Source organism: Hevea brasiliensis, chromosome 16 (genome assembly GCF_030052815.1).
Source record: "Hevea brasiliensis isolate MT/VB/25A 57/8 chromosome 16, ASM3005281v1, whole genome shotgun sequence".
Classification (NCBI taxonomy): domain Eukaryota; kingdom Viridiplantae; phylum Streptophyta; class Magnoliopsida; order Malpighiales; family Euphorbiaceae; genus Hevea; species Hevea brasiliensis.
Window position 1 is genome coordinate 60,982,320 of NC_079508.1, and position 19,781 is coordinate 61,002,100.

General features: G+C 35.4%; 2 protein-coding genes across 4 annotated transcripts; both read right to left on the reverse strand.

The window, feature by feature from the left end:
• Positions 1-827: 827 nt before the first annotated feature.
• LOC110637176 (autophagy protein 5) lies at positions 828-13,730 on the reverse strand. 3 transcript variants are annotated; one of them, XM_021787154.2, is made up of 9 exons: positions 13,569-13,730; positions 12,456-12,914; positions 12,300-12,366; positions 11,431-11,520; positions 10,776-10,863; positions 9,959-10,102; positions 8,801-8,932; positions 1,334-1,685; positions 828-1,116 (listed from the first exon to the last, which is right to left on the reverse strand). In XM_021787154.2, exons 2-9 carry the CDS (start codon positions 12,677-12,679, stop codon positions 1,083-1,085), a joined length of 1,131 nt encoding a protein of 376 aa, XP_021642846.1. In that variant the 5' UTR covers positions 12,680-12,914; positions 13,569-13,730; the 3' UTR covers positions 828-1,082. The 3 variants fall into 3 exon arrangements, with proteins under 3 accessions (XP_021642846.1, XP_021642845.1, XP_021642844.1); XM_021787153.2 differs by having other exon boundaries at positions 13,457-13,729; XM_021787152.2 differs by lacking the exon at positions 13,569-13,730 and having other exon boundaries at positions 12,456-13,420.
• Positions 13,731-14,880: 1,150 nt separating this feature from the next.
• Positions 14,881-18,476, reverse strand: LOC110637175 (protein REVEILLE 1). Its single transcript, XM_058138626.1, has 7 exons — positions 18,228-18,476; positions 17,843-18,110; positions 17,088-17,222; positions 16,882-16,993; positions 16,728-16,789; positions 16,148-16,561; positions 14,881-16,044 (listed from the first exon to the last, which is right to left on the reverse strand). The coding sequence occupies exons 2-7, from the start codon at positions 17,882-17,884 to the stop codon at positions 15,337-15,339; spliced, it is 1,473 nt and encodes a 490-aa protein (XP_057994609.1). The 5' UTR covers positions 17,885-18,110; positions 18,228-18,476; the 3' UTR covers positions 14,881-15,336.
• Between the last annotated feature and the right edge of the window lie 1,305 nt (positions 18,477-19,781).

The following is a 19,781-nucleotide window of genomic DNA, read 5'->3' on the forward strand; positions in this document are numbered from 1 at the left end:
ATAAGCCATAATTTATAAAAAAAATATATAAAAAAATCGAATATAGTTTATTATAGGGAAGGAGTTAGTTTGAATGGAGTGATACTGCCTCAAAGTAATCACTTTAAATATCTAGGCTCTGTCATTCAAGTAGATGGGGGATGTGAGGAGGATGTTAGTCATAGGATTAAAGTTGGATGGTTGAAGTGGAGATGTGCCACGGGAGTTTTATGTGATCATAAGATTCCCAATAAATTGAAAGGGAAATTTTACCGTACAGCCATACGACCGGCTATGTTATATGGTAGTGAGTGTTAGGCACTGAAAGAGTCGTATGCATCTAAGATAAGAGTTGCAGAGATGAGAATGTTGAGGTGGATGAGTGGCCATACTAGACTAGATAAAGTCCGTAATGAGAGTATTAGAGAAAATGTATGAGTGGTTCCAATTGAAGATAAGTTGAGAGAAGGGAGATTGAGGTGGTTTGGTCATGTGAAGGGTAGACATGCGGAGGCTCCAGTTAGACAAGTAGAGCACATTAGGTTAGAGGATAGAAAGAAAAAAAGAGATATACCTAAATTGACTTGGAGGAGAATAGTACAATATAACCTAGAAGCATTACACATTTCGAAGGATTTAACTCAAAATCGTTCAGAGTGTAGAAAGCGAATTCATATAGCCGACCCCAAATTTTTGGGATAAAGACTTAGTTGAGTTGAGTAGTAAAATATTTTATTAATATAAAAAATTATTTTAATTAAAAATTTAATTTGATTCAAATATGTTCACTTAGTTGAATATTCACCCGTCTGTCAAAAAAGGTTTGTCGTCAACTAATTCTCAATAAATTATAAAAAAATAAAAATGCAGCTTTTTTTTTTAAATTTTGATTGCTCGTACTTGTGGTATCTTCTTCTCTTTTAAAATCTTATTTTTGTTGGTAAAAATAACGGATTGCTCTATTGTTATTTTCAGATTTTTTTTTTTCCATCATTAAGGAATTCATAAAAACACAAATATCAAAAAATTTTGCCGCCTATATATATTCTTCTTTCCCCCGTTCCAAGATCGCTTACCATCTTTCTCTCTTTCTCTTCGTCCTGCTACTGCTGCATCTGAGTAGTATAACCAAGCAGCCTGCATGTTTGTATTCCAATTATAAAGACGATGATGTTGATTACAGCGAAGCCTTAAAATAGCACAAAGAAGAAGACTCCTGGCAATTTTTCTTTCAAAATAGAAAACGTCATCTACGTAAATTTTCTGTACAATTTTATACATTGTACGGACGTTTTAAGATTGCAAATATTCGTCCACACACCCCAACAAAATAAATAAATAACTAAAATGCTACCTGTCCAAAGAATTTACTTGTGGAAATTTGAGACACACACAAATATGAAGAAAGTGCTCAGGATTCTTCAAATTATTCACTACCCAAGAGAAGGGTATCTCAAGTTTTGGTTCAATCCCTTGAATGCGGACAAGTTTAATTTCAGCAGCACCAGATGTGCAGGTAGACTCCACAGATTGACATGAAATTTCCCTTCCCTCTGCTGCCATTCTGTTGCTGCTCAAATCTTCAGACAATATTACTTGTTCATCTTCACCTTCTAATCTAAATGATTCCTCATCAATCAAGGATTTATCCACCAAAAATTCTGGCATAAGACTTTTCAGTGCATCATGTAGGGTGAAACATTTACCTACAGAACAAGATCAGGAGCAACATATAATCCAGAAGGAACTGAAGCAGGTCATCTCCTTTGCACGGCATATAGAAAATATTCATGATCATTATGAGTTTCTCATGGTAACCAGACAAGATAGATCAAACACACAAACATGCAAGACAAGTACAGGTTTTCACATCTTTTCACGACTTGCAATACACAATTAGATGTGACTTCCCACCATGTGAAGAAGCAACTCATCCCTGAAATGGGAAAATCACTATCATGGATAATTTGCGTAACTTTGATGGATAACAGTTCTTTAAAATGTTTCAGGTAAACTCTCAACTCACTAGACTCAAAATAATCCAAAATTTGATAGCAAACAACTGTTATGGGAAAGAAACCACTCAATAGCCCTTGAATTGTTCAATTTTTTTTTTATTTTTTATTTTTTTCCTATTGAGACCCTAATTGAAACTTTTATTCATTGTTGTTAGAACCAGACTAGACTGACCAATCTGAACGAAAACAGGACTAGCCACTGGTTCGGCTGAAGCTTAAAATTGCTTTTACAACTGAAGGAGTTAACTTGTCCAAACACCAGTTACCGAGCCGAATCCAAACGGGTAAATCAACTCGCATTAATAAAAATAATTACAAGGTCACATGCATAAGGCTCGAACCCACGCCTATGCAATTGTGAAATGGGCCATAACCAACTATGTTGCACATTCCTTGTGCCTCTCTCTCTCTCTCTCTCTCTCTCTCTCTCTCTCTCTCTCTCTCTCTCTCTCTCTCTCTCTCTCTCTCTCTCTCTCTCTCTATATATATATATATATATTATGACTTCAATAATTAATTAACTATGAAAATAATTTATTTTATATATAAATTTAAATTGTTAAATCACTTTTTATATTTTACAATTTTTTATATCATAAAATTATATAAAATTTTCTTTATTTACTGTGTTTTAAAATTTTTATGCATCAAATTTTATTTTTTATTGAAATAAATAATTTTATTATTTTGAAAATTTTATTTTAAGTACATATATTTTATAAAATATTAATATTTAAATATAAAATTTTAAATAAAAATTGAAATTATTGTTACATTGTTACATTATAACTAATTTTATTTTAACAATTATTTACAAAAATATCTAATTAATGAATGTAACAATGTATTATTAATTTTTTAAGATATTATTAGTTTATAATATATAATTAATAGTATATCGTTTAAACGCCAGCTCAATCCTAATTGAACTTTAAATCCCTAACCCTCTGCCTTCACTGGTTCAATCACTGGGCCGAGTTCAAAAACCTTGCATTTAAACCATTGAGATCTCCAAAATTGTAAAGTTGGTGCTGTCAATTACAATTCACAAGTCACCACAACCATAAGTAAAATGTATGACACACACCATTAACGCAAGTAGACACAATAATTGGTTGCTGATTAATCACTATATTATTTCTTTGTATATTCTGTATTCTGTATTCCTGTTTAGGATTTCTTATTTAGGATTTCTTCATAATTAGTAGAACACAATTATAGGAATCAATTGTATATATATACCCATGTACAGATTAATTGAAATTAAGGAGAATCATCTCTATCTACATGGTATCAGAGCAGGTCATCTATCTAGGGTGACTATTTGTTCTCACCACCCAGCTCAAGAGAGACCTTGGCCGCCGATCGGCCGTTTCGACTCCGATCAACATTTCCGACGTCGCCTTAACCACCTCATTCCACCACTATGTGTTATTGCCTAATCCAGTAGGCCATTAAAGGACTTCTGAGGTTTGGCTCTCAGATCCTATTTCGGTATTTGCTTGATTTGTGATTTTGAGTTATTTTGCTGCTGTAAGCACTTTGGATTAGCGTTTCGATTAGTTTTCTTTGTCTCAACAAATGGCAGACAATAAGAATGTTATTTCTGATGTAATTCCTGTGATGACTAAGATCACGGAACACAAACTTAATGGTTCAAATTACCTGGAGTGAAGTAAGACTGTTAGGGTCTATTTGCGTAGCATTGATAAGGATAATCACCTGACTAAAGATCCACCTACTGATGATAGACGACAAACTTGGCTAAGGGAGGATGTTCGGTTGTTTTTGCAGTTTCGGAACTCGATTCACAGTGAGGCAATTAGTTTAATTAATCATTGTGAATTTATTAAGGAATTGATGGATTACTTAGATTTTCTGTATTCTGATAAAAGGAATATCTCCCGTATTTATGATATTTGTAAGGCATTCTACCATGCTGAGAAAGAGGATAAGTCTCTCACGGCTTATTTTATGGATTTTAAACAGGTATATGAGGAACTTAATGTATTATTGACTTTTAGTCCTAATGTGAAAGTTCAGCAGGCCCAACGGGAGCAACTGACTATTATGAGTTTTCTTGCAGGCCTTCTTTTAGAGTATGAGACTGCTAAATCTCAGATTCTCTCCAGTTCTGAGATTTCCTCTTTGCATGAAACGTTCACATGGGTCCTTCGTACAGAGAGTACCCAATCTTCACAACTTGCCAGTAGTGCTCTTATTAGCCGTAATCCAAATGGACAATAGGGTAATAGAAGAGGAAGTAGAAGAAGAATTTCAGGCAACAGAAGTAATCAACGTAATGGAGAGGCTAGTTCTAATCAGAACTCAAGATGAGTCATTTGTTATTATTGCCATGAGTCTGGCCATACAAAATATAATTGTCCACAACTTCAGAGCAAAAATCAGCGATCATAGATGGCAAATATGGCAGCAGAGGATTCTACAGTATCTTCCTCTGAGAAAACTGTTTTAGTATCTACAGAGGATTTTGCACAGTTTTCCCAGTATCAGACATCTCTAAAGCCTACCAGTTCCCCTATCACTGTGATCGCTGAGTCAGGTAAATCCACTACATGCCTTGTGTCTTCCTCATCCAAAAAGGTTATTGATTCTGGTGCGACAGATCACATGACAGGTAATTCTAGTCTTCTATCTGGTTTTCAGTCTAATCTCACTTCCTCTACTGTTACTTTAGTTGATGGTTCTACTTTTTGTGTCATGGGTTCTGGAATTGCGAACCCGACTTCGTCAATTTCTTTGTCATCTATTTTGTGTCTACCAAAATTCTCTTTTAATCTATTTTCTGTTAGTAAATTTAATCGTACCTTAAATTGTTCTGTTTCCTTTTTTCCTGACCAGTGTTTGTTTCAGGATCTTACGACGAAGCAGATTATTGGTAGAGGACTTGAGTCAGGTGGTCTCTACATTCTGGAAAATCATGTACCACGGTCGCTTGTTTGCTCCAGTACCTTAGAACCTCTTGAAGTTCATTATAGATTAGGCCATCATTCTTTGTCTACCATAAAGAAGCTGTCTCCTTAGTTTCAGTCTTTATCACTACTAGAATGTAAGTCGTGTCAGTTTGCAAAACATCATTGTTTGCCTTCTGTGTCTAGAGTCAATAAACGGGCTTCATCCCCTTTTGAGTTAGTTCATTCTGATGTTTTGGGTCCTTATTCTATTACTTCTAAAACTGGATTTCGTTATTTTGTTACTTTTGTTGATGATTATTCTCTTGTTACCTGGTTATATTTAATGAAGAATCATTCTGAGTTGTTTTCTATCTTTTGTGCCTTTTGTAATGAAATCAAAACTCAATTTAATATTTATGTACGCATATTAAGAAGTGACAATGCCAAAGAATACTTTTTAGCACAATTTCAGTCTTATATGACACAAAATGATATTCTTCATCAGTCTTCCTGTGTGGATACCTCATCTCAAAATGGCGTGGCCGAAAGAAAAAATCGGCATCTTCTTGAAGAAACTCGTGCTCTTTTTTTTAGATGAAAATTCCTAAACACTTTTGGGCGGATGCAGTTTCTACGGCATGTTTTTTTATCAATCGTATGTCGTCTTCTGTCCTTAATGGAGATATTCCTTATACTGCTTTGTTTCCTATAAAATATTTGTTCCCTGTTGAACTCCTTATTTTTTGTTGCACATGTTTTGTGCGTGATGTTCGTCCACAGGTTACTAAATTGGATCCAAAGTCTCTCAAATGTGTTTTCCTTGAGTACTCCCAGCTCCATAAAGGGTACCGTTGTTTCTCTCATACTCTTAATCGTTATCTTGTTTCTGCAGATATCACATTTTTTGAGTCCACTCTATTTTTTTCTCAATCATCTGTGTATGAGAGTCAGGGGGAGGAGGATGATCTCTTAATATATACTGTCCAACCAATGTCCAGTCCTCTCCCACAGCCTGTTCCTTCTGTCTCTAGACCTACTCGACCTCCCGTTGTTCATGTTTATTCCAGAAGATTGGAGATTCCTGACTCAGATCCTCCACCAGCTACTTCGTTGGGAGATCCTGTACCTCATACTGATCATGATTCTGATTTAGACTTACCCATTGCTCTTCGTAAAGGTAAACGTTCATGTACTTACCCTATCTCTTCTTTTGTTTCTTATGATCAATTGTCTTCTTGTTCTCGGTGTTTTGTTACTTCTTTAGACTCTGTTCCTATCTCTAATATTGTTGGTGAGACACTATCTCATCCTTGCTGGTGTGCTGCTATGAAAGAGGAAATGGAGGCTTTAGATGCTAATGGTACATGGGAACTGTTGTCTTTGCCCACTGATAAGAAAGCTATTGGTTGCAAATGGGTATTTACAGTAAAGGTAAATCCTGATGGTTTTGTGGCTTGGTTAAAAGCACGCCTTATAGCAAAAGGATATGCTCAAACATATGGGATTGATTTACTCTAACAAATTTTCTCCTGTAGCTAAATTTACTTCTGTTCACTTGTTTATCTTTTTAGCAGCTACATATGATTGGACCCTGCACCAATTGGTTATCAAGAATACTTTCCTTCATGGTGATCTTCAGGAGGAGGTGTATATGGAGCAATCATCTAGGTTTGTTGCTCAGGGGGAGTTGAGTAAAGTTTGTAGGGTTCGAAAGTCTCTTTATGGCTTGAAACAAAGTCCTAGGGCCTGGTTTGGGAGATTCAGTGAAGCAATACAGGAATTTGGTATGCAAAAGAGTAAGTGTGATCACTCAGTATTTTATAGGCAATCTGAGGCTGGTCTAATTCTCCTGGTAGTTTATGTGGATGACATTGTCATCACTGGGAGTGACTCTGTAGGTATTTCATCTCTTAAAACCTTCTTCCAAACCCAGTTTCAGACCAAAGACTTGGGATTTTTAAAGTATTTCTTGGGTATTGAAGTTACGAGAAGTAAGAAGGGTATTTTCTTGTCTCAAAATATGTCATCGATCTATTGACAGAAACAGGAAAATTAGGTACTAAGCCTTGTAGTGCACCAATGACTCCAAATTTACAACTGTTAGCAGGGGATAGTGAGTTATTTGAAGATCCAGAGAGATATAGGAGATTAGTAGGAAAATTGAACTATCTTACAACCACTCGTCCTGACATTACTTATGCTGTTAGTGTGGTAAGTCAGTTTATGTCTTTCCCAACGGTTGCTCATTGGGAAGCCTTGGGGCAAATCTTGTGTTATCTGAAGGGCGCTCCAGGAAGAGGTTTGTTATATGGTAATAATGAGCATTTGAATGTTGAATGTTTTTCAGATGCCGACCGGGCTGGATCTAAGGTTGACAGGAGGTCAACTACTGGATATTGCGTTTTTGTTGGAAGAAATTTGGTGTCTTGGAGAAGCAAGAAGCAAAGTGTAATTTCTCGATCTAGTGCTGAATCCGAATACAGAGCCATGGCACAATCAATATGTGAGGTAATGTGGATACTTCAATTACTAGATGAGACAGGTTTTAAGACCTCCCTGCCTGCGAAATTGTGGTGTGATAATCAAGCTGCTCTCCATATTGCTTCTAATCCGGTGTTTCATGAGCGGACTAAACATATTGAAATTGATTATCACTTTGTTCGTGAAAAAATTCAACAACAAATCATCTCAACAGGACACATCAAAACTGAAGAGCAATTAGGAGATATTTTCACAAAAACTCTGAATGGAGCTAGAATTGACTACATTTGTAATAAGTTGGGCATGATTAATATCTATGCTCCAACTTGAGGGGGAGTGTTATGGAAAGTCAATTACTATATTATTTCTCTATATATTCTGTATACTGTATTCCTATTTAGGATTTCTTATTTAGGATTTCTTCCTAATTAGTAGAACACAATTATAGGAATCAATTGTATATATATACCCATGTACAGATTAATTGAATTTAAGGAGAATCATCTCTTTCTACACTGATTATCAAATTTATATAATAGTAAAACTGCAACTCTGAGTTACAACCAAAATCCATATCCAAAATTATTGAATTTCATTTTCCCATTTTACTTATTTCCATGTTGGCATTAAAGATATGATGCAATATTGGCAGAAAAATCAACTTAGGATACTTAGGAATTATATTTATTGTAAAATTAGGAAATTTAGATTTTTATTATTTAAGAAACTAGGTTTAGAGTTTATTATTTAAGAATTTTATTAGATTTAGGAAGTTTGAGTTTTAGTTTTCCTAATTTATTTAGGTTTAGTATTCCTAATTAGTTTCAATTAGGATTAGTTGATACACTATAAATACATATGTATAGGTATTTGATTATTAGTTTTGATTATTATGATTATTATTGAGATTGAATGAAGTTTTTGAGAATTTGCTTCCCTAGAAAATTTGTTTCTCTTTGTTCATGAGAATTTATTTCTCTTAATCCCTTTGTTCTCCTTGTTCTACATCAAGGTACTCTTCTAATAATTATTTTACTAACATGGACTTCTGCTTACTTCATTAACACTAATTTATTTGCCACCATTAAATTTAAAAAACGTACTTAATAACGCCTTATCAATGCGCTGGAGCGCTTGATAAAATATAAGTTTCAAATTGGAACTAAATAACAAAAATTCAAAAAAAAAAAAAATCCAGGCACTTCAATAGCTTTTCCCAAACATTAGCATGCTCATCTGAATTCACCATGCAGAATCATACATATAGTCAGTGTACAAACTAAATTTAATGACACAAACAATATAGTTATCCCTTTCTATCATATAATGATGCAATACATATAAAAAAAGGATTTAAAGTAATCAATGGAGAGAATAATTTGCAAACTTTTAGGAGGTATAGCTTACCTTCTTCTCTGTGAATCTCAATAGGCTGATTTATGTAAGAAATTTTGTCCCAACTATCAATTTTTGGCATATCTTCAAAATCTTCAAAATCCTCGCTAACACTCCAGATGTACAATCGAACTGGGATTTTACCTGACAAAACATCAACAACAAACACTTGATAAAGAGGAGGAGAAAAGTAGAATTTTATCCATCAATTTAAAAATTTATAATCAAGTATAAACAACTTTGCATTTTCCTTTTTGACTATCAATGAAAAATTAGAACATTTCAAATTCTAACCAAAAAAGACAATACTAATCATGGGTGGCTAAATCCCCCAAAAGAAGTGCGAGGTTTGAAGTGAAAATAAGTTTAAAATTAAGCATTCACATCATGTTAGGTTTGGTCTGTATAAACTGTTCCTTTAGTTCATAAATCTATATAGTAAATATCACTTTATGCATGTTCATATGCACTGAGAACTTTTCTGTTTCAAAAATCAAAACTGAACATACCATCCTATAATTGGCTGAAAATTAGCGGGTACCATCAAATATAAAATATGTTTCATGGCTTTTTATCTTTTAATTAGGTACCAAAGAAAATAGAAAGATAATTATTTCAGCTTCACAGAATCACAGTATTTCTTTCAGGCAAGTTTTATAGAAAGTAATATGGATCTTTCAAAAATGAAACAAATAAAATTTGTTTCATTTCTTTTTTCATCTTTTAATTGTGTACCACTAAAACAAAAAATTTTAGAAAGGTAGAATTTTTCAGCTTCAGATATTTCTTTTAGGCAAGTCTTATAGACAGTCAATATGGATCTTTCAGCATAAGCATTGTGCACGTCAGACATTACATGGTGAAGATGAATTGCCTTGGCTAAACACCATGATGAAATGATAAACAAAGGGATAATCAGTACATACTACATAGAATACTTGTATAGAGTACTTTATAGTCATCATTTGTAGAGTAAAAACCTGATCAAGACTGTTGAGTACTCTGCACAACAAAATGACACCTCGACTTCCTGATCTGTTTGTACTCACTAACACTACCTTATTGGGATCAAATAAAATAATCATGCTAGTTTAGGGCCCATCCACAAATCCCTAGACTTGTTCAACTTAAATCACCACATTATGTCATAGATATACATATTTTGCTTACCTGTCTTCATTTGCCCACCCATACCCACCTCACCAGTGGTCTTCCGAGATTTTTGTGAGCACAAATCTATTTTCAACGTATACTCATCCTCAACTATTCCAAATTTAAGCTTAGATGATGTGCGTAAGTATGCTTCCAAATTACCTGCCACAAAAATCAGCTCACAAGTGGGAACATGAGCAAGTTAAGGGAGCTACTTGAAATTTAGTGCTCATAACAAAAAAGTGAAATGTGGAAACTAGCAAGACAACTACTACCATTTGGAAAGAATAAGTAGAAAACATAAATAATGGAAATCAAAAACCAATTCAAATTCTACTCTTATCTTCCAAAAATTGTTAATAAGTTAGCGATGTTACATGTGCATGCCTGTCCACAAGATGGCACAAAAGAGATTTTTGCATGAGATTCAAGTAATTAAATACCTGCACACATGAAGATGTGCAATGGTTCTTTGTAGAAATATTTATATATCTAATAACAGCCTTTTCAACTGTGAATGTGGATAAAATACAGGAGCAGAATTCTACTGAAGCAAGGCATCAAGATTCCAATTACTAACAGAGAATTAAAAAAGCCTTCAAAGCTATAATGGGACTGATCAAAACATTAGAGCATCTATCCAATTTCACAACTTAAAAACAGAAATCCACGTAGATTATCCAATCCACTACCAAGTGAGTTCAAACCATTTAACTTAGCAATTATAAAAGAACACAATACCATGACTAAATATGCAGTCATGAAAATAAAAAAATTTAAAAAATGGTTATGTAATTTCATTTTTGGAAAGTTTAAAGCATTGACGCTGACATACCATTCATCACAGAGTGCCAGAGTTCCAACTGATCAAATTGAGACATATGCATAACATTCTTGCAATTTCCACTAATTATGTAATCTGCCTGTAGCATAATTGAATACAGTTAAGAAATCAATTTTAAAACATACAATTCTTATCCTACAGAACCTACACACTTCAAATAGAAATGAAACCAGTTGATCATCTAACAAAAGAATGGAGGACAAAGAAAGAAGAGACCATCCAAGCATATAATAAGATCAGTACCTAGCAAATTCAATTAAGCATTTAAGCTACATTTCCCTCAGTTTTAGATTTATCTTTGTGTCTTCAGAGTTCAGACATTAATGATTTAAGAGCTTCATGTTGAGAATTCTTTTCATATTGGCATTTTTTAGCCTTCATATGCCTTTGTCATGACATTCACATGTGTATTGTGTGAGAGAGAGAGAGATAGAGAGAGAGAGAGAGAGAGAGAGAGGAGAAGTGAGAAGGAGAAATAGAGCAAAGCCAAAACTCAAAATAAACTTCAAATACATAGAATATATATTCATTTATCCATATTAAGTGTGCATTGCAACTTGCATAATTAGATAAGAGATTTTGTGTTATATGAAATCTAATACAGTCCACTAAGTTCAATTTAAAAAATATGCAAACATGATCTAACCTCTTTCAATGAATTAATGAAGCTCCACTTTACAGAGTCTTCACCTTCACAAGGAATCAATAAATTATTTGGATATCCTCTGAAATGTACCTGAAAATAAAAATCCAAAAATAATCACTAAATATAAATATGTGTAATTACAACATAAAACAAATAGCCAACAGTTATCGCCAGTTCGCCACTAAATATATGTATTGTCACGAATTCTATATGCCATTTGTAGTCATTAACTAGGAAGAATATGAGAGAGAGAGAGAGAGAGAGAGAGAGAGAGAGAGAGAGAGAGAGAGAGAAGCAGGTTTCTGGTGGACCTGTGATATTAGTTAAATCAAGTTGTTTGCAAACCATCATTAATATTGTCAATAAGACACCTGATTAGAACATGAAGAAACAATCCATCCTGGATCCTGGTTTCTGTTGGTTGCGAAACAGCTACTTGTCAACAAGAGTGAGACTATAGGGTTCAGTAAGTGAATAATCCTCTCCAAACAATCAATATTACTTACACTACTTTTTTCAACCTACTCAGGTAGAACTACTTTTACATGTAGATTACAATGTCCCCAACCATATTAGTATATAAAAGCCATTTTAAAATTTAAAGAATTAAATCATGTACATTCTGTTGCATAAAGCATTCATTTAGAAGAAAGAGCTTAAGGCAATGGAGAATCAAGAATGCCTAAATGGAGAAGGGCAACTGGAGAAAAAAACCAAGACCAATTTTTCATGTCTTGACAAAAATACCTTGTCAATCAATAACTTTCAAGCATTGAAATTCTTTAACTCCCATATATATGTAATCTAATAATGGGATAATGGGATAGCGGATAGCTTTTCAAACCATCATAAACATACAAACACCATACCGTCAAATTCCAAGGCCTTTCCGGTTCAGCACACAGAAGATCAAAGAGAACTCCTGTTGGTATATACCTACAAGCAACAATCAATGAAACAAATTTCAGCCCACAAAAACATTACCCTTTTCAGAAAGATTAAAAAGGAAAGAATGAGAAACTCACCACTTGAGAGGCAAGCCTTTATAGTCAAACCAAACCGTGTCAACCCCAGGAGGAAGAGTAGCAGCAAAGTGAGGCTTTATCAAAGGAATAAGCAAAGGCAAGTACCCAATCCGTGGAGCTAAGATGAGAGCTGGAGGAGGAGGAGGAAGAGTCGTCACTTCGGACTCATTTAGATGTATCTGCAGAGGAATTGCACCTTCCCACACGTACTTTTGCGCCTCCATTCCTCTTCCCCAATACTCTAATTTCTCAGCTTCAAAGGTTATACATAGATATCCAGATCAATAAATCGATGAAAGGATCGGCGACAGGTCGACAAAGGAACGGTTGCCGGAGAAGAACTGAGGCTCAGGTCAAGTGTCACGGTCTGCAACAAAACGGTGAAGACGACGGAATTGCAGTCGCCGATGAAATCCCAACTCTTGCACGAGAATTGAGTCCAACTAGACGCTGCTGCGTCTGCAATAAGGGAAGGAAAACCAAATTACAACGTTCGGTGATTTTTTTTAATTATTTTATTATAATTATTATAAATAAAATAAAATAAATCTTTTTTTTTAACTTAAAATCCCATAATTAAGATTACAGTAAAAATATAATATAGTAAACAAATAAATTAATCATATAAAAGCCAAAATAAAAATGCCTAGATCGCCGTTTTCCCGTTCCCGTCAATCCATGCCACATAATAGTGCCTTCATTTATAATCCCAGTACCAAACCAGGCCCCCATTTGTTGACCCCTCAACCCTACATTGAATTCTATTCTATGTTCAATTCTACCAGGAAACCTTTCTTCTCCCTCAAGATCTTACTCATGATGTGAGATTGTGTGTGTTCTTTCTCTCGGTTCTTTAGAGGAAAGAAAATTCATGTTGGGAGGCGTGCAATTTCAGCAGATAATTGAAAGAAAATGCGCCAGTATGCGAGTTTTATTTGGGCTCCTTATGTGGTAAATTTAACAGATTTTCATGATGGGTTTTTAAGCACAAAAGAAGTTACTCTGATGTTTTGGTAATGGAAGCAGGGCTATGGCATATGCTTCACATCACAAGTGCATCGGGTTCTGGTGTTGCATTGAAATATATGAGGAGTTCCGTGGCATCGTTGTTACCATTTTCACCGGAATTGAGTGTGGATGGGCCTGTTTCAGGTTCTGTACTGTTAGATCACACTTGTTTTGGCTTGACTTGACTTGCTAATGTTGATTAATGGGATGTTGAAACACAGAGGTAAAGAGGGAGAAGATGAGTGATGAAATGTGGCATTCTTATGATCTGAGCATTGCGTAATGAGTTATGGTAGGCTGGGAGTGTGACACAGATATTGTGGCCCATTCTACTTGCTGGACATTCAATCACTGAGTTGGAATTGTGGGCCTATGTGTCCTATTGATGGAATTACATTATTTTGATGAAGATGGTGCTGTTTGTAAAGCTGATTTTCAGATTTCGTTAAATGCATTGCTTATTAATCTCATTCTCAGCAGAAGCTTGAAGTTGGGCAGTTTCAGATTTTTATTGAACTTGGACACTCACATTTCGAAGACATGAAAGGCTTATCCCACTGTTCTGGAGCTTTTGGCTCACATGGGAGGCTGAATTAAGATTTGTACGAATATAGCCTAGAATTACTAAACTCCACTCTTCAATTAGTTGCTGAAATGTAAATTACAGGTCATGGACATGGCCATACCCTAGAATACAATGTTAATAAGTTAAATAAACAAATAGTGCAAAGCAATTAAAGCATGCGAAGGAGTATGATGTCAATTGGACCACTTAAAACTATTTCTATGCTAAAAATTGAGAACTAAAAGAGGTATCCTAATATACATAAAGTCGCATAGGTTTATGGAGATTGGAGTGTGACAAAATAAAAGGGCAAGGACAAGAGACTGAAAAGAGATAGCTTCAAGCTAAGATCCATACTCCATTCCCCATTTCAGTTGAAAATGAGTTTGGTTTAGGCTAAAGATATGGTAGATGGAATAAAGGTCAAGGATGGAGTGTGCAAGAGATGCGTTTTGGTGGACACTAATTAAGGCCCGTGATTTAGCGAAGTTGCAGTGCTGGACTGCAAGAGGTGGATTACTTTTCTTTTAAGGATTGTCTCTTTATAATTTTTATTTGACAAAATTGTTCCTGATCTTGAATTTGGTGAAAAGTGGATGAATGCATAAGATTGTTAATGGGAGAGACGGTGGCTTTTTTCTGGTCCTTTCATGTTATTATTCTAACTGCTGGAGTGGAATAATAATCTTTGGGTGACAATAGAGGCATTGTCCTCGAAATGGTGCTATTTTATTATATTTACAAGGTTACAAAGATGGAAAGGAAATTATTTATTATTCAACATTACAAATTTGTTCAATCTTTTAGTGGTCCACATAAGATAATCAAGGCTCTATATAGTATATAAACTAATTGGAGATAAAAGAGGAGGAAAATTTTACCAATGGAAACATTAAGCCTTATTTGCCTTACTAGTAGCACAAATTTCTAAGCAGCACTACTTTCAGATATTGTACAAAGGCCGGGACTGAGGAATTTACAGTTTGGAACAAGGAAAAGAATATAAAGTAATACAAAGCTAATTCCAAGGACCAAAAAGAAAATTCCAAAAAAGAAACAAAAAGGCAAGGATATATGATGCATACAAGAAAGAAAAGAGTGTAATTAAGGATCTAAACAGTTGAAGATAAAATGCTAAATGACTAAAGTTGCATAAGACGGCTACTTTAAAGCTCCATTCTTCCTTCCTCCTCAATCGAGTTGCAAAAGACAAGTCCATCAACTAGAATGTTCCCAGGTCAGTTCCTCAACCAGTTAGAAAACATCTCTGTTCTCTTGGGGATGTTCCATGAAGTCGAGGCCTTGCTGCTATAAGCAAAGGCGGATTCTTTGCTCTTCCCTCTCTTCACCTGTTATTGTTGACGAACGGCTGTCTCTTTCTGCCGTACGTTTTTTATATGGCACAAACCCTTTCATATACTTACTTGAAGAAGCTGATTTCTCACTTGTTTTCAGCTCAAGAACCCGGTACTGCCGACTCTGGGTCTCGCCATCTACATTTTTATCCACATTCTCCCCCTCATTTACTGATCCAGAGTTAGAACGAGTCCAGGATCCTTCCTTATGAATTTCTTTATCTTGGATTTCTTCACCATTAGAATCCAAATGTAATTTCACAGGCTCCTGCCCGTGAGAAGGAAATGGTATATCTCCACAAAAAGCATACAATGGGAGGGGAGTAGCAGAGCCAGCCCCTGTTGAATTGGACTTCTCCTTTTGGAATTGCTGGTAATAAAGTGTCCCAGGAAGCCCATGTGTTGACAAATGACTCCAAGCGCATTCCCTATTCTCATGTTGCAGTTCTGTGGCCATAAAGTCCCAGGGCAGTGGTTGCACATGTTTTCCATCATTCGTGTCTAATGGCGGTAATTTAGAATTCCCTATGGTTGGAGAAGATGGTCTGTGGCATTCAGTGACCAGTACAGTTCTTCCAAAGAGCTTGAGACTCCGAGTAGATGTTTCCCTCATTAGAACATCTTCAGAGAAGACATTTTCTATGGGAAATAAGTTGAGTTTCTGGACCAGCAGGCAAACGAAAAGAATATTTAAAATGACTGAACAGCCCTTGTTTAGATTATATTAGAAGCAGACAACTAAATGGATAATTAAAAGATGTAGCTGCTACCTTGGGGGATTGCTCGTCAAGAGCTGCAGCAGTTATTGTGGCTGGAGATGGGCAGCCATGATCTGCAGGTGTCAAGTTGGGTTCATAAATTGTGAAGTCAGCAGGATGAGAACCGCCAGCACATGAAACTGGTGATAAACTACTGTTTGGTGTATTTGAATCAATTGAACCAAAAGCATCTGAACCAACTGCAGACAATACTGATGTTGGAGATTGGTTTTCTTGTTCTGAAATTGAAAAGTTTGGGGATGAAGACTGCAGTGGCTGCTCTGGAATTGAGGGTTCTTTATTAAGTGGATGCGCCATTTTGCGGGGGTAGGGATGCATAGGTTTTCGCTTTGGTCTAGGAGGGGGAATTTCTACAGGTTCTACTAAACTCGTGTTGTTGCCAGTTGCCTCTCTCACAACCTATGACAAACACAAACTTTGAGTATGAACCCTATATGAACATGACAAGTGAACCCTTTTAACAAGGTTTACACACCTTGGGGTCACGAAAAAACTCCACCTTACTTTAATAGAGGGCATATAGATATTATGGTAGAGAATGGATACTGGAATAAGAGCAGTAAACCTTAGAGAAGAATTTCTGAGCATGGCTTCTAATCTGAACTGCAGTCTTGGTGCCTACATGCTCTGTCAAAAAAAAAAAAAAAAGGAGTAATTCAATACTCATGGTTTGGGAAAGAAATGTGCACAAGAAATAAAGTTTCTGGCCCAACTAATACCTTCAATCCGTCTCCAAGCTCGACCATAAAGTTTTAAGGCTTCAAGGAACTTCTTATGCTCATCTTCCGTCCATCTTTCTCTTTGTTTCGTGATTGTGTATGGTTTCCTCACCTAATAAAAGATGATTAGAAAGGATGTTAACTGGATATTCAGATCACCATCCACTAGACAGAAGCAGAACCCAAGGTTGTGTTAGGAATAAAACCTTGGGAGAGTAGTCATTCCCACAAGTAAACTGGTCTTTAAGCTGGGTGGCGGTTACTGTATGCAGGCCACCATTCAATAAAATTCCATTGCCTGCTGGGAGAGACGCATTAGATAGAGTCCCTCCACACTGATCCTATTATCACAAAGCGATAACCATGTTAGGAAAACTGCATCCCCACTTGTGGTCACAAAATTCTTCTATTTACTTATGGATCGAAGCCCTTTAGCAGTTTGATAAATATATTAATGCACAAAACTGATGGTAATTACATATCCACTGAATCCATAAATAAAGAAGCTTAACAAATCAGTAGTTAACAATATCATATGATCATATTCAAGTTTCCAAAAATCAAGACCAGATACAACCACAACGTTCAATTACATGCAAGGCAAGTGGTCACCAAAAATAAAACCCACCACCCATTTTTATTTCACATTGCAAAAAAAAAAAATACAGCAACAGGAAATTTATTGCAAGCTATATAGATGGAGAAAACAACTAAATCTCAAGAAGAAAGCATGATCAATGGTTCTGCTTTAAAAAAGGAATTCTTCTTAGCAAGTCATAAAAGTTGTTACCAATAGTATTATCAAGTTTCTCATCCTACCTTTGGATTGTATCATCAAGTTTGATCCATTTTATTTACTTCCAGTCTAATTAGTTGTTTAATTGCCTTTCAAACAGGTCATAAAACCCACAGAACTAAGGAAATAAAATTAAAATAGAAAATAATAGTGAATAATATGTACCTGAACAGTCATAGCAGCACAGACCACCAATCCTCCTACCATGCACAAGATCTCCTTTTCCAACTAACAAAATTTTCCTTGGCTTATCCCTTTCAGGGCTACAAGTGATATCAAACTTTCTTCTCTATCTTCCTTCACGACCATAGCTAAACAAAATAGTCATAAAAATTTTCCAAGCTTCCAATAAACACCACCACCAGAAAAATTCCTCTTTCTTCACTTCCTTCTCCTCCAAATCAATCAAATTCGCTACAGTACTTAAGACCCCCTGATCCAAACAAACAATAAAAATCATAAAAAAAGAACAAAAAATTGAACTTTTCCCTTTAGCTCCAATTAATTTCCCGATCAAAAAAAAAATTCAGAGATAACAGTTACCAATCACCTGAGAAACTCGTAATCCTCAAACTTTCCGTGCAAATCTCGCCGGAAAACCGCTTCTGATCCTGATAAGAAGTGAAACCAGAGAAACAGATACAGAAGAATAGCACGAAGCAGCAGAATAAGAAGAAGAAGAAGAAAGGAAGTGAAGCTGAGAGAAAGAAGAGAGGAACTGCGAGCAGAGGAAGAAACAGAAGGAGAAGAAAGAGAGTAATGGGAAACAAGGATCAGTCTATTTGGCTGGTGAGGATAAAAAAAAGGGCGAGCCGAGGAAGCCACGTCAGAGGCTCATATTTATTTTAAATTAAAAATTCGAAGAATGCTCGAGAATTCAATGGAATCTTGTGGCTCACGTCGAAAGAAACCCCGACACGTGGAGTTTGTTTGTCTGTGTCCTTCCGCTTTTTATTACGCTGCGTGTTTAATTCGGTGGGAGAAATTGAGCGACTACCGGATATATATTTTTCTACGCTACATTCATACTCGCAGCTTCTCTTCTGCTCTGCTTCAGTAGCCACTATCTTATCGCCACGTTGCAAAAATCGAAATCTTTTTCTTTTCCTATATTTATTTTTTTGTGAACCATTTTTTTTGCTACAGTAAAAAGAACGCAGTGAAACAGTAATTCTTAGCTTACTCCGGATGACCACGGATAAAATATTTTCCGACATTTGACACGATTTAATTTTATTCCAAACTATTAATAAAAATATTTATTAAACATAAAAATATATAATTTTTTATAATTTTATTTAAAACTTTGAAACATTAGTAAAAATATAAGAAGCTAACGGATTTAACCTTTTGTTTTATGTAAGTGCGTGCATATGTGTGCACATGTAACCAAAAATCAAAGGAAACGAAGGTTAGGCTTGGGCAGCGCACGGCCACTGTGATTGGTCTAAGCGCGAGTAGGCATGTGAGGCCTATTTCGAGTACCGAATGGTAGATAATTATTAATATCACAAAATATTATGATATTTATGTGACAGGGAGAAAACCTAAAATATCATCCGCCACTAAAATAAGGATAAAAAAACAGCAGCGAAAGGGCTTTTTTTTTAAAATAATTATTTTCGATAAATTTTGGGAAAAGAGATTTTCAGGTGACTTTCTATGCACTTTTAGCCACGTCATCAGCACTGGCAGCCCGCACTTAGGAACGCAGCCACGTGCACTTTCCGTATACATGAGAGAAAGGATATGGATGGTTGTAGGCCACTCGTTTCTAGTTGGAACTCTGTTTGTTTTTTTTTTTTTTTTAATTCCGAAAAATTATAAGCCACATATTTCTCCATGTTTAGGTTTCTGGCGGTGAAAATGATTTGGTGAGTGCGACCTTATTCTACTATTCTGATCCCTTTTCCCTTATCCAATTGACTGATGTATTTTATTTGGGAGATTTTTTTTTTCAAATTGCATTTAAACACTGTTGTATGTTAATTATGATTAACATTATTAAAATTTAAAGCTTGAAATTTCAAAAAAGTGTTAATTTAGATCTCCCCTGGAAATTGTTATTTTCCGATTATTATTATTATTATTATTAGAAAGAAAC

Excerpts from the sequence above, each read along its gene's own strand:
- LOC110637176 (XM_021787154.2), bottom strand. The coding sequence starts at position 12,679 with ATGGAGGCGCAAAAGTACGTGTGGGAAGGTGCAATTCCTCTGCAGATA. Across the intron at positions 8,933-9,958 it reads GGGTGGGCAAATGAAGACAG|GTAAAATCCCAGTTCGATTG; the intron begins GTAAGCAAAATA and ends ATGTTTTGTCAG. Across the intron at positions 1,117-1,333 it reads CAAGTAAATTCTTTGGACAG|GCTGCTTGGTTATACTACTC; the intron begins GTAGCATTTTAG and ends ACAAACATGCAG.
- LOC110637175 (XM_058138626.1), bottom strand. The coding sequence starts at position 17,884 with ATGGTAGGAGGATTGGTGGTCTGTGCTGCTATGACTGTTCAG. Across the intron at positions 16,790-16,881 it reads AGCTTGGAGACGGATTGAAG|AGCATGTAGGCACCAAGACT; the intron begins GTATTAGTTGGG and ends TTTTTTTGACAG. Across the intron at positions 16,562-16,727 it reads CTCAGAAATTCTTCTCTAAG|GTTGTGAGAGAGGCAACTGG; the intron begins GTTTACTGCTCT and ends TGTTTGTCATAG.